Raw genomic sequence first — 13,822 nt, 5'->3', positions numbered from 1 at the left:
AGCACGACGCCGAGGACCAAGCCAGCAGGAGCCATGTACCCCCCGGGAGCTCCCTCCGGCTCAGGCCACCCACCCAGGAGTTCAGGGACCCCTCCAAGGCAGCGTGTGCCCCCGCAGCCCCCAGTGCAGGACACGATGGAAAGCTGCCGCTGAAATACAAACCCTGCCCCCTCCATTGCCACGTCCTCCCACGGCAGCTCCTGCCAGGCTGCAGCCAGGAGCACCCAGGGGGCAGTGGCTACAGCAGGGCACCCCCCCAGCCGTGGGATTCCGCCTGTTCCTCCACTAACAAAGGAGATGCCGGTTGTAACGCCTTCTGCTCCTGTCAGCTGAATCACTTGTTTGTTGCAGCTCCAACCACCAAGCCTGGCAGGTTCAAACCCATGATACCAAGTAGAGATAGTATCACTGCAGCATTTCACATGCCGTTTATTCCCTCAAATAGTTTTACTCCATTTGTACTTCTGCAACATTTCGTAAATTGCTCTTAACAATAACCCGTCTTTTGTACTACAGGTACTCCCATCACTGTGTCTCACCTGTAAAAAACCAGTCTTGCTTTTCTTTTTCCACACACACAAACCAAAAGGCACATGCAGGACACTGTGGTATCTGCTGTGAGCACCAGCACTCATACAAATGCCACAATAAGCACCACCAGCACGCAGCTACAACACTGTAAGTGTCACCTATTCATGACTTTCACAGGAAAATGTGCAGACAGCTTCCTTGCAGCTTGGGAAAATGCTGGTAAATGAAGTAACACAGTAAATGATTTCTCATATGTGTGTGCAAGTAAATAAACATGAGAAAATATCCAGATATTGCAAAGCTGCCGCACGTTTGGCTGACAAGAGAGGGAATCCTTAGAAGAGCAGCATCGCCACCAGGGCAGAGCGAGGCCCAGAACACGGGAGCTCTCCCTCCCGAGACCCAAATAAGCTACGAAAGCCCAGGCGGCTGAGGCTGTCGGAGCTGCCTCCCCCAGCCCCCGGCGGGCAGAGGCACCAGCACCGCAGCGAGGCTTCCCAGCCGGCTCTCAGCACCGGTGGGTGACGGCACTGGAGCCCGTGTGTGTCGGTGCGCACCTCCGACCGCAGGGCAGACCCTCGCCCAGCCGGAGCCTGCGGGCGCAGCGCGGGAGCCGCTCGATGCCTGGCAGCACAACGTGAGCCCCCAGCAGAGGCACGCGCCTGCCCGCAGCGACGGCAGAGCGGGAGCTGCCCCCCGTGCTCCCACCCTCTCCTTTCGGCAACGGGAGCTGCCTGGGGCTGGGGCAGCGTCAGCCGGACGGGCCGCGTGGGACGTCTAGCCCGAGCTCCGCAGGCGCACGCAGGGTCGCTCCAGTCCTCTCACGGCCGCGTGCGCTGGGCACGGCTAACAGCAGCCACTGCCGAGCCCCAGCGGTGCGAGGCGGTACCGGGCACCCTGCCGCCCGCCCGGCAGGGCCTGCGCCCTCACCCGCAGGGCTGACAGCAGCCCTGGAGCCTCTGCACTGCTCCCTTCTCAGCGGCAAACGCAAATTCTACCGGCAGGACAGCTTGGGGGGCTTCCTCTGAACAGCTTCGGTCCCCCAAATTTCACTGAGCCTTCATTAGTCTCCTCTGTCACCGCTACAAAGCAGAGATGCTGAGTCTGTGCGATTGTCTGCATGTAATAAAAAACAGACTGACATGTAACAAAGTTAGCATCAATAGAATCACTCCAGAAAAAGGTTTTCTCTTAAGATTTCAAGAGAGCAGCACACAATATGCAAAACTCATTCACTGGGACTTAGGGTAGACTGGCTCTGCACTGACCTCTGCAGAGGTAGGTCTTGCTCCCTGTTCCTTTCTTTCCCTCCCTGCCCTCTTCCTTTCTCAGTCTGGGCTCTAATTATCAATGACCAGAATGTGACTGGGAAACACTCGAAATACCGTATTTGCATTTCCCCAGTGCAGTTGCAAGCACAGAGAAGCCAAGTGGCTTGCAGAGGACCACAGAGCCACCAGCGGAGCAAGGAGCACATGCCTGGCTTTGTCAGAAGGCTTCATGAAGGAAAGGGATTCCTAAAGCCTCACTGCTGGTACTAACGTTCACGTAGGGCCCCACCACAACTTCCTCACGAACGCCAGTGTGAGTGGGAGCTGACCCACAGGGTCACGTTCCACATGTGAAACTTTCCTTGTCATCCGACGAAGCCCATGTCAAGATCCAACTGCAAAGACAACCCACAACGTTAAACTGTGACTTCTATTTAGGGTGGGTTTTGCTTATGAAGAGCCCATCCCCAAAAAGTTCAGTGCGCGGCCCCGCCAAGCTCTCTCTAGACACTCGCTGTCAGGTAAGTAAACTGACCTCGCATGACACTGCAAGCCACTGCACGCCAGGGCAATTGGCTTCAATGGCATTACTCATGGGAGCCCTGGGAGCAGGGATTTGCCGGCTCAGGCGCCCGCCGGGGCTCACAAACTGGCAGCGCCAGCCCCTCTGCGCAGGGAGTGTTCCCGGCGCTGGTGACTGCTGCGGGAGGAATGTGCTGCCAACCTCTGCCAGCGCTCGCAGCCGCTGCGCGCACCGCAGAGCTGACGACAGCTCCCTCGAACTGCAACAGGGAGGTTCCGACTCCAGCCTGCGCGTACCCACCAACCTTCCCGGCGTGGATGCTCAGCCTGCACACCGCCATTAGTAACAGTGGGGCAGGAGGAGGAGGAGGAGGAGGAGGAGGAGGAGGAGGAGGAGGAGGAGGAGGAGGAGGAGGAGGAGGAGGGAGGGTCTGCTCTTTCTCTCCCAATGAAGTCAGAAATGCCACCCTCCTGATGCCTAGGCAGACCCACCTGCGTGACCCCACCCTACACACGCGGGGAACCCCAGCTCGCCCCCCTCACCCACCAGAGCCAGGAGGAGCCAGCCCATGGCTTGTGACCCGGGTGAGCTCATGAGCAGCACCAGCGCAGCTCCAATACCCCGAACAAGTCACCCACCTGGCAGGAGGACGGACCAGGTAACCTGGATCCCCAGCTGCCCGAAGAAGCGACCGAGGTGGAAACGGGGCTGTGTGCCCAGCCAGCTCCAGCCTCTGCGGCTGCAGTGGGACCCTGGGAGCTGGTCCAACCCTCGCTCCGCCCTGCTCACCACCTTCCCACAGCTCCCCACAGCACCTGGTACCTCTCCTGTGGCTCCCGACCATCTGATAAGCTCACGCAAGGCTCAGGAGCTGGGCAGGGAGGCCTGCTCCCGGCCAAGGTCTACCGCAGAACGGAGGGCACAGCACCACTACGGTAAACAGCTGAGGCGCTGCTGCACGAGAGATGGCTTAGCACAGATCATCAACCACAAAGAAATATCTGCAGAAGATCCTGAGTAGTTATGAGCAGCGCTGGGGCTACCAGACCGTCACATACAGCTGGACCTTACTGTACCAAAGCTCCCCTCTAACCGAAGGGAGCTCCTTCTGGGGTCATTTCGTTGTGCATTTTTTGTCTTAAGTTTCATGATTTCCTATAATGGTTTATTGTGACTTGTTAATAAACAGAATTAAATATCTGTCTCATTTCACATGCACTATCAAAAGAAGCCTCAGCAAGTGCAGCCACATCCCCCCCCATGAAACTGGATTAAAGTTGTGACATGAGAGAAAAAATTAGAAACTGGAGAAGCTGCTTCCATTGGGAAGCTGCAGGAACAGCTCTATCAGGTGATAGAAAAATGCTGGCTGTAGGCAAGCTGATTATGTCAAAGGATAGGATCCCACAGGCTGGAAACAACTGTTCTGTGGAGTGGATGTTAATGAGAACTGTAACCTTTCTCACTAATGAGTTTTGGCAGGTATCATGCTGCAGCCCAAGGGTCCAGCCCCACGGAGCTCCCGGTGAGCCTGGCTCCAGCTGCGGCAGCACCGGTGCCCGGCGCTCTGCCCAGCCCCACCTCCGGGCAGCAAACGCTGTCCCCGTCACACTGGCCACAGCCACACTCTACAAGAAACGGGCTTCCTCGCTAATACGCAAGGAATGCACCAGTGCCCAATTTGTAAGGAGAAACAACTGTCAGAAGTGATGATGTTTCTATCAGTCTGAGAGAACGAGTAGCAACCACTGGCTGTAACTGGCTGTAATTAGCAACGCTTTAAAACTGTATCAACGGTTTCTTCTGCAAATTCAAATTTGCTTGGTTCCTACGATAGGGATAGCCTGCAACAGGAGTAACCATGGCAAAAAAATGCTACTATTCTTTTTTTGGTTTGGTTTTGTAACCAGTGAATGGTGATTCAGGTTACACGCAGGAACAAACACATGAAAGTAAACTTCCTAACAGCCACCAGGAGGATTTGGTCCTCAGCATGTGCGCATACGTTCCATTAGCTCTTACTGGGAGAGTGCACGTGCGCTCTTGTGCATTATAAATAATACACTGATTGCAGTAAAATCAAGAGCCAAATTCTATCCTTTGATGAGCGAGGATGGCTCTCATTGAAGTCACCAGGAACTGCATGTTCACAAATCCACGTCAACACTTGCAAAGGGAAATTTTGTGCATGTTAAAAAAATATTATGTTTTGGAAGCAAAGCAAATGACCTCCACAACAAGTGTTCTCTGCAAATGTACTGGCTTATTACAGGAGCATCAGAGTATAAGCCCTTTTAAAGTTCCCAAGAAATACGTTATTCCTTGTTTCTGTTGCTATTAAGGGCATTTAACCAACTTGGGCCGTAGCAGTTCTGCTGCACCTATAAAGAAGATTACTGTAAAAAATTCAAAACTGACAAAGTAACAAACAGGGATTAATCATACTGACGAGTCCTTTACTGTAATACAATCTCGCAAACGTCTGCTTGTTCAGTTGCCCACAGGCAAATAGTTTTTGAAAGGTGAGTAAAGTACCCTGTTCTGCACGAGCATCGCCACAAGGAGCAGGCAGGTGGGTTCTGCTGGATTTCCATCTCAGTCTGGAAAAGTTGGTGTAACAGACCCTGGGTTCCTCTGGTAACACCGACACGAGTGTTTTGCCTTCTCAAGACGGTGGATGCTTCATGTTGTATACAAGGCACTTCATTTTCAGGGCTTTGCTTCTACACAATCTGCATTAAAACTGCGTAACGTGCCACACATGGTGCTTCCTACTTGTAAGGTACATTTAGCATCCAGTAATGGGCAAGGGCAGCATATATACTCTGTGCATGTGTTGGTCGTATAAAAGGAGAAAACATATGTATGCAGTAATTTGTTCGGGAACAAGCAGAGCCCATTTTGCAAAACGGCTGTTGTGGGAACAGCCTGCTCAGGCCCAGGGAGCAGGCGGCCCGTCCCCTCCTCACCCCCTCTCGCAGCAACAACTCGCCCTCATTTTCACTGCGCCCGGGATGCCGGGGCGGGCTCCGGCCTGGGTGACCACGCTGGCCACAGCGATTGGACAAGTTTGCCAAGGTCCGCTCACAGCAACTGCAGACGTACCCACAGTAACACAAGAGTAAGGCGATACTTCATTTGAGGAGTATCAGTCCAGCCACAGCAAGTCCAGGAACTCAACGTGAATGTAAGGTTAGTATTTAAAAAAAAAAATCTGCCTCAATTTTACATTGAATTTAAAGAGGCATCTAGAAACAGTGAATAACTTGCCTGAGCACAGTACGCAAGATTTAGATCTGTATTAGCATGCAGTTACAAACACCAAAGAGCATTACATTTAAAACCAAAAGTCACCTCATTTTACCTTACAAGTATTACCATTTTTTTCTCTCTTATGGTCCCTATTCTCAAACTTGGAAGCCCAGCTTTACCTTCAACATTCATTTTAAATTGGATATGAAGTTGTTTACGTGCTTTTTTCACTTGGTTACTAACAGAGAGAAGTGGTGTCTCCTCCCCTAAATGCTACTGGTGCTGTTAAAGCTCTCACTGCTGCAAAACCATCTTATCTCCCTGTTACATTTTTAAAAGCATCTTAACTCATAAAACACCTCTGCTTTCTAAAAAAAAATCTAATACATTTTTATCAAAGAAAAATCAGTTTTAATTCACAGCTTTAGATACAGCATACCACAATTACACAGTCCGCAAGGTGTATATTTGATAATCGCTCCCTGCCCACTTGATGTATTTACTCCAATTCACTTAAAGAAAGGAAATTTCTGTTCTTAATTGCGCCCATCCAAATCCAGAGTAACTCCTCTCATTTCATGATTTGGCTGCCAGACTCAGCTGTCAGGGTTCACATCACACTGTTACCTATAACTAACCTTATCCTTTGTTTCGGAACAAACGTTGAGTTTTTATATTTTGTAACGAACAAGAAACTGTCATTTCAGTATGAGTCAGTCTTTGCCTCGTGAGTAATGCAATCTTCCCCGAATCATGCCAAAAAACCCTCTCTACCACACTAAACCATCCAAGAGCAATACCCGGTTTGTTTACCTTTACTGGAGATTACGGTACAATTCACTTCACAGTTTTATTTATTTACTTGCTTGCTTTCTTACCTCACTTGAGCAATAACATGACATATCATGCAGGCAAAAAAAAACGTAGGCAAAAAGAAGCACTTATCCCTGTTTTTTCTGCAAGTATGTCGTTTGACCTAGTACCCCCTTTATAGAGGATCCTGTAACGGTCTTTTTCCATCTCGCAGGGGTTTAAAATTCACGGCCTTTTTGTGAATCTGCATTTCATGCAACCCGTGGCATGGTCCAAGCTGGCCCAAGCAGTAGAAAACCCCTTTCTAACATTATTATCATGAAAAATTGCTGTTATATTTACACACCACGTTCTTCCAAAACTGCCACGAGAACCGAACAGCGCAAGGAGCATCATGCGAACCAACCGGACAGAAAATGTACTTGCCCGCTCCTCGCCCAGCCACCAGAAAAACAAAGCGTTTCACTAACCCCTCTGCTTGCCCCCACGCACCCCACCGAGCACGTCAGCAGACGTCGTGGGGTGCTTGGCGCACGTGGGCCGGGGCGGGAGGTGGGTGCCCGAGGCCGCCGCTCGCTCCAGCGCCAGGCGACGGCGTGGGGGCTCCCAGTCGGGGTTTCATCGCGCCCCGGGAGGGCCCCGTGCTGGCGTGTCGCTGAAACCTCCTGCTGACGGGCGCACCGAGCGTGCAGGGACGCAGGCTCTGCTCCAGCAACGCTCTGTGGCTGCTGGACCCTTCGCCCCAGCAGGAGGAAACGCTAAACAAAATGACATCGACTCCTGCTACAACAAGAAGTGGCAGATCTACAGTAAATTCGAATTTTGTCTGGAATTAAAAATAAAAGACACGGCTGCATGATGAAAAGCATACTCCTTCTCTCCTAAATATTTCTTCCCAGCTACCTGACTGCATCAAGCAGCCTCCTCTTGCTACTAAATATGCTCCCACCTCCCAGGCTCGCCAGAGCAGCAAGCGCTGTGAGATGTACCAAGCTTCACAGGTTGCTCCACAACGGAGGCGAGCAAGAGGGGCACGTATTTACAACTGAAATACACTAATAACATAATTAGCCTAAGAGAAGAGACATTATAATCCAGCTATTTTATCATGATACATTATTCGTAGTTGAAAAGGTGTGATGTAAGCCTTTGAACTAGTGCAAAAGTTTAAGCCAAAAAATAATAGACGTGATTTCTAAACAGAATACAAAATGTTCCTGTTTGTTCTGTATTCCAGCGAAGAAACTTTTGCAGTGTATTTCGCATTTATTGGTTAATTTTTCCTCAGGTTAGTAGTTAAGTATTATAAATTATCCTCTTATTAATCTAATTGCATACTGCCTACACTGCAAAAAGATCCTCCCTATCATTTTCTACCACGGATTAGTGCAAATTACGTATTACCATTGCAATTATTTTGTCCAATAAGGTTACCATGATTGTAGCAGAAAACCAAAATGTCTCCCCAAATTCCTAAAACACGTCCCGCTCCAGCTCCCCGCTAGGACTGACTCAGCCCAACTCGGAACCAGCTCATGGCCCGTGGCCGGTGCCGTTCCATCGCCCGAGCCGATCTCTGCCCCGCAGCCCCCCTGCCTGCCGCGGAGATGGATTCCTGCGACACGGGGGGGACCTGCGGGGGCTCTGCCTGATCGCCGCTACTCTGCTGACGTCATTGGCAGAAATAACAGCTACGTTTCCTCAATGCTCCCGCTTCTGGAATTGTTTCGAGGTGCTACGAAAGCCCGATCGCGCAGAGGATTTTTCAGCGGGCTGACGTGCCCGATAGCGCAGGGCTGGCTGGATTCTCAGCAAAAACGCCAGAGTATTTCGGCGACTTTTAAAGCATTTTTAGCGGATGACATAACTTTAATCATTACTCCATGTCCTGGGCATGTGCTAGGCTACTCCTCATCTCTAAGCTTCCACCAGTTTTTATGCTGTTTTCTAATGCCACGGGCACACGGACCAGCGCCGGTCTGACACGAGAGGCGAAGGGAAGGGAGGGGACAGCAGAGCCCGCACAGTTCTGACGAGTTCCCATGACGAACGGTCGCACTGATGAGCGTAACGACACGTCTGGTGCCCCTCAGTTAAAAGAAAAAACATAACACTGAAAACAAATAAAACCTTCCCGTTAGCCAACAGTTATTACCCCTTCTGCAGCCAGCAGAATCTGGGAGCTCAAGTCACCTCCTGCACCGCGGACCCTGCCTACATTCCACAGCCTGCGCTTGCCACAGACGTGAGCTCGCGCTCTCTGGAAGAAAAATAACATTCACACAAACAAGAGACGTTTACTAACAGGAAGCTTTTGTCTTATTTTGAATACAAAATGCAACTGAGCTGGGAAACATCAGCCTCAGAATTATACCCACGTGAAAGAATTTCCAAAATCTGGAGTGGGAAACGTTTCCCTACAGCAACGAGGCTTCGCAGCGTTTTCTTTCCTTCCTGCGAGGCACACGCTGCTCCGTGCTGACTGCACATAAAAAATAAGCCCAGTCACTGACAAGAAGGACTCAAAGATGAAAAACAGTGCAAAGACATAACAGAAATACACCGTAAGTCTTTTTTAATAGCATCCACAATGATGCTAAAACAATGCCTGACCTATATCTTGGAGAATCTAACAAAAATCTAAATATTTCGCTTTCCCACCCAAAGTAAAACTTAGAATGCATTAATGAAAAATTACAAAATAGCAGCTGTGACTGTGTGCTATCCCACCCCTAGAATAAATGACCTCTTTTACAGCCTTTATTTCCAAAGCTAGACTAGGAATATGGATCTTTCCAGAAATTATATGCATTTCTTACATATGAAATAGGTAACCCGAAACGGTTATTTTCCACAGCATATCTTTTTTAAATATCAGCAATAACTAGGGCAAATCGTTACGTAACGCTGAGTAGTGAGAGGAAAACACACCAGAAAAGCACAATTACAAAAAAAAAAAAGAAAACATACAAACGGGAAAGAAATGTAATATTTATAATTATTAATGTTTTATAGCAGGAAGCACTGTTACGAGTGGTACAATAAATAAATTCATTTAAGCAAAGAACCGGAATATAACTACAGCAAACTGCCTATTTTTAATAAACATTCGTTCTGAAGGTTTCAGTTTGTCAGAAAGAAAACTCCTTTTAAAGAAAAAAAAGTGTAAGGGTGAGGTTCCAAACATGCAACAACCCTGCAGTTTGGCAAAGCTCTCATTAAAATCAAAGAGACTTGTTTGACTTGGGCTTGCAAGAGTCAGCCTCCCTGGTGCCACGGTACTACTCTATTTTTTCTCCCCTTGAAAACTTTGCAATGAAATGTACCCTCAAAATCTTAAATTTTAGCAAAACAAGTACTTTGCATTAAATCAAAAGATCAGGGTGTACTCATGCAAAAAAATGTTGAATCTCTTGTACAAAAAGAGTCTAAAATACACTCACAGCTTGTCCCACTGACATACCCACGATATTTTTGTGATAAATTACGTTTATCAGGCACCTCTGACTACTTCAAACTGTGCTTGGGCCACTAATCCATCTCCCCTAGGATTTATTCTAACATTCCAAGCATAAGGGTAGCTTCAAACAGCCAACATTTTTATTAAGAAGAAAAAAAAAAAAAACAACAGAAAAATGTTTTCTCCCTTCCCCCTAATGTGAAATGCCCTCATCCAAGGATGGGCAGCGATCATTCCTGACCCAGTGAAAGGTTTAAGGTCTGATATCTGACCCATCAGAAGCTTGCTTTCATTAGAAAGACGAGACACCAGTTTTCCAAAGATATACACACAGCACTTGATTATAGTCCTGGGAGTTCTGGAGAAATCTGACCTTTAAATTACATTACTATGTACAGAAAAATCTATTTAAAGCAAATTTCAGTAACTAAGATATTTAAGTAGTCTTTATTCCCCCTCTTTTTTTTTTTTTTTTCCCAGAGATCTGTCAGTAGGACTTAGGACAACAAAAAGCATCTGGTTTGACTGACAGCGGTGTTCCTCCGGACCGACACCGCTCCACCTCGCTGCCCCAAGGCAGGCTCACCGAGCGCAGGGGCTCTTGGCACCCCGGCACGTTACAGCCCAGGACGGTGGCCGCACCAGCGCACTGGCGATGACTTGCACAACTTGCTCGTGGCTTCACTCCTCCCTGCACACTCGTACTGATAAAACCGATCACCCCATCGCACTGCTCACAAGTACTGCCTGCATGTACCCACAGCCATTTTTACGATAGAGACATACAGACAGCTCTAGCTGTCATGGAAGAGCGTCTCTCCGAGTCTAAAAGGCAGCAGGCAGGGAAAGCACACAAACGCCATCAGCGTAGCTTCGTGTTTGCTCTTCGGGGCTAATAAAATTTCAGAGAAAACAAATTTTGATTTACCGTGTCTCCCCTCCCCTTTCCATGAGCTGCTGCCGCTGTCAGTCCGTAGGGGCACACACAGCAGGTTACCATGTCATGTCACACTAGGTGCTGGGATACAACAAAGGCTAACATGTTGATATCTTTTTATTGCTCGTCAGCCTGGTTACCCCATTTCCCCCCTATACAATCGGACACCTTTGATAACACGGAAAGTCCCAAAGCGGTGACATTTCTATTTTCGGTCAGAAAAGCATTTTTGTTTTTAACAAAGCGACAGCCTGCGACCTCGCTTTTTAAGTCTCAAAGCGCGATCCTTTATTTTACAGAAACTAAAGATGGGACTTGGAGGGTATGTTTGTTTGTAATTAATGTAAATATTTACATTGCCAAAATTGCTTTTTTGGGTAGCCTAAAGACTATTCTAAATTCTTCCCTAATTAACAAAAATACCTAAGGTAGCACTACCTACAAAGGCAGAAGTTTCATTGATCTACAACCACGGCTGCCACGGGGCGTTTTATTTTGCGTAGAAGTAAAAAGACAGAGTCCGTGGCCATGCTGCCCGCACAGGGGTATGAGAAAACAAGAGCCCATGTAGCAGCCCCGGCCCCGGGGAGGGCAGGAGTGCGGCGGCCCAGCGGAGGGAAAGCTCCGGGTTATTTTCATGGGAAGCGCCCGGGCCCGTGGAAGACTCTCTGGTAGCGTGCTGGTGAGGGCTGCAGTATGAAATAACACATTTTGTTGTAATTCCTAAACAGGGGGACATTTATCTGGGCCATTTATACAAGAGTTATAACCCTAACAATATTTATACTCAGCATGTCATGTTAGCATTTACTACCAGTTTCCATGGAGATGGATTTTCATGCTGTAGCTATGAAATGCACATTGTTGCCACTAAGCCACTTCAGGCCTTTCTGGAAGCCTGCTGAATGCCTGACAAAAGTTGATGCAAACCAATAGTTGTTGTTCTTTGTTTGTTGCCAGACTTCTAGCAGAGCCATATTATGTCCTAGTGATTGAAGTGCCCATGTTCGCCCCCCTCCCGGCACAAAAAGGATCCTCAATTTCGGTGACAAGCATGAAGTGGGCTTCTGCAGGGGAGGACAAACGCGGCGCGGGGCAGGGGCTCTGTCTCCGCGCAGGGACGCGGCGCGGCGGGGGGCCGCCTCCCGACAAAGCCTGACATTTGGGGATAAAGCCGAAATAAAATAAAGCGCGGGCAGCGCCCGGGCCGGGAGGGACGGAGCCAGCGCCGGGTTCCTCCTGCCGCGGCCGGCCGTGGAGGCACGGCCGGCGCCAGTCCCCGCGGCTGGGCCCCGCCGCACCGCCGCGCCCGCCTGCGCACCCTCCGCGCCCGGCGGCGGCTCGGCGGGGCGGCGGCGGCCCCGCACTCGGGCTCGCCCCGCCGCGCCCGCCCGCGGCAGCGCACCGACGGCCCCGCCGGGCAGCGGGCACCGGCCGCCCCGCTCCGCGGGCGGCTCAGCGCCCAGGCGCGGCCGGGGTCGGCGGCGGGCCGCTCCCCGGGGCTGCCGACGCGGCGGGACGGGGCTCGCCGCGGGCAGAAGGGCCCCGCGGGGCGGCTGCGGGCGCGGCGCAGCCTGCCGCTGCCCGGGCGGCGGCGGGCCGGGCCGGGCCGGGCCGGGCCGAGCCGGGCCGGGCCGAGCGGGCACAGCGACGCCGAGCCGAAACGGGCCGCGCCGAGCCGAAACGGGCCGCCCCGCCGCCCCGCTCCGACGGCGCAGCAGGGTCCCGGACGGCGGCGGGTGCGAGCGCCGCGGAGCCCGGGGACGGGGGGGGCAGCTCTCTGCTCGGGGCGGCCGCCGCGGCTCACGGTGTCCCCACAGTCCCGCCCGTCCCCACCCGCAGCCGGGGTCCCCGCTCGCCGGGGCCGCCACCCGCGCAGCCGCGGGCCCCGGCGCGGCATGTCCCCGCTCCGCTGAGCTCCGGGCGGCGGCCCGCTCGGAAACGCGCTCCGAGGCGGCGGCGGCCGGGCCGGGGCTGCCCCGGCGAGCCCCGCGGGCCGCGGCGCGCTCTTACTGTTGGTAGTCCTGCTTGCAGTAGAGCTTTCGGTCCCGGAAGTAGCAGCTGGTGGTGAGGGCTTGCTGGCACGCCGCGCACTGCAGGCACTCCTCGTGCCAGGAGGACTCGTTCACCCGCATCAGGAACCGGTCCGAGATGGGCCGCTGGCAGCCCTCGCAGACGGCCTGGTGCTGGCACTCCGACCCTGCGGATGGCAGACAGCGGCGTGAACGCCTGCCCCAGCCCCGCTCCCGGCCCTCCGCTCCCCCGAGCCGGCCCGACCCCTCCCCACCCCGGCCCCGCTCCCCCGGCCCCGCCGGCGGGCAGCGCAGCCCGCTCGGCCCCGCCGCTCGGCGACATCGAGCTCGACGGCCGCCGCCGAGCCCGCGCCCCGCAAACGTCGGTGGGAAAGTTCCGCGCCGGCCGGCGGCCCGGGGCGAGGCGGCCGCAGCCCGCAGCAACCCGCAGCACCCCGCCGCAGCCCGGCCGGGCCCCGCCACAGCGCAGCCCCGGGCACCGAGCGGAGCGCGGGGACCGCTTCGGCGCGGCCGAGAAGCGAGCGGCAACTCACCCAGCAGCACTCCTAACGTGGCCGGACCCGAGCGCAGAGGGTGGTCTTCCATTTTAATACCGTCCAGCATCTTTGAGCAGTCCGACTGGCCCCGCGTAAAGCACCTTTCCAAGGACTCGGGACCTGTTGCGATATCCATGGGGCGGGCGGCGGCGCGGCCCGGCGCTCCGGGGCGGCGGGGGGCGAGGCGCTGCCGGGCGGCGGGGCCGGCTCAGCCCCGCGTCTGGCCGAGCTCGGGGACACTCTGCGGCCGGGAGGAGGGAGTCGCTTTTATTTTTATCTGGGAGACATGAGGAGCGTTTCCTGCCTGCACTTCCAGAGACGGGGGGCAGAGGAAGGAGCCGGCGCCGCTGCCCATGGGGGCAGCCCGCGCTACACGGGCGCGCACATGCCGCGCACACGGCGCAGGGCAGCCCGCGGTGTCACCTGCTCGCCGGCAGCGCCGGAGCCCCACGCCCTCCGCGGAGGG

At 53.0% G+C, this 13,822-nt stretch overlaps 1 protein-coding gene across 2 annotated transcripts in view; it reads right to left on the bottom strand.

Annotated features, from left to right (window-relative positions):
- Positions 1–13,492, bottom strand: part of LMX1B (LIM homeobox transcription factor 1 beta) — a 100,409-nt gene extending 86,917 nt beyond the window's left edge. For both annotated transcript variants that reach the window (XM_086475736.1, XM_086475738.1), the window contains exons 1-2: positions 13,354–13,492; positions 12,801–12,987 (exon numbers count right to left, since the gene is read on the bottom strand). In XM_086475736.1, the coding sequence (XP_086331862.1) occupies positions 12,801–12,987; positions 13,354–13,492 (326 nt within the window). The remainder of the gene's footprint in view (positions 1–12,800; positions 12,988–13,353) is intronic.
- Positions 13,493–13,822: the final 330 nt, after the last annotated feature.

Source organism: Leptosomus discolor, chromosome 19 (genome assembly GCF_034619465.1).
Source record: "Leptosomus discolor isolate bLepDis1 chromosome 19, bLepDis1.hap2, whole genome shotgun sequence".
In the NCBI taxonomy this organism is placed as follows: Eukaryota; Metazoa; Chordata; class Aves; order Leptosomiformes; family Leptosomidae; genus Leptosomus; species Leptosomus discolor.
This window is presented reverse-complemented; position numbering and strand designations above follow the sequence as displayed.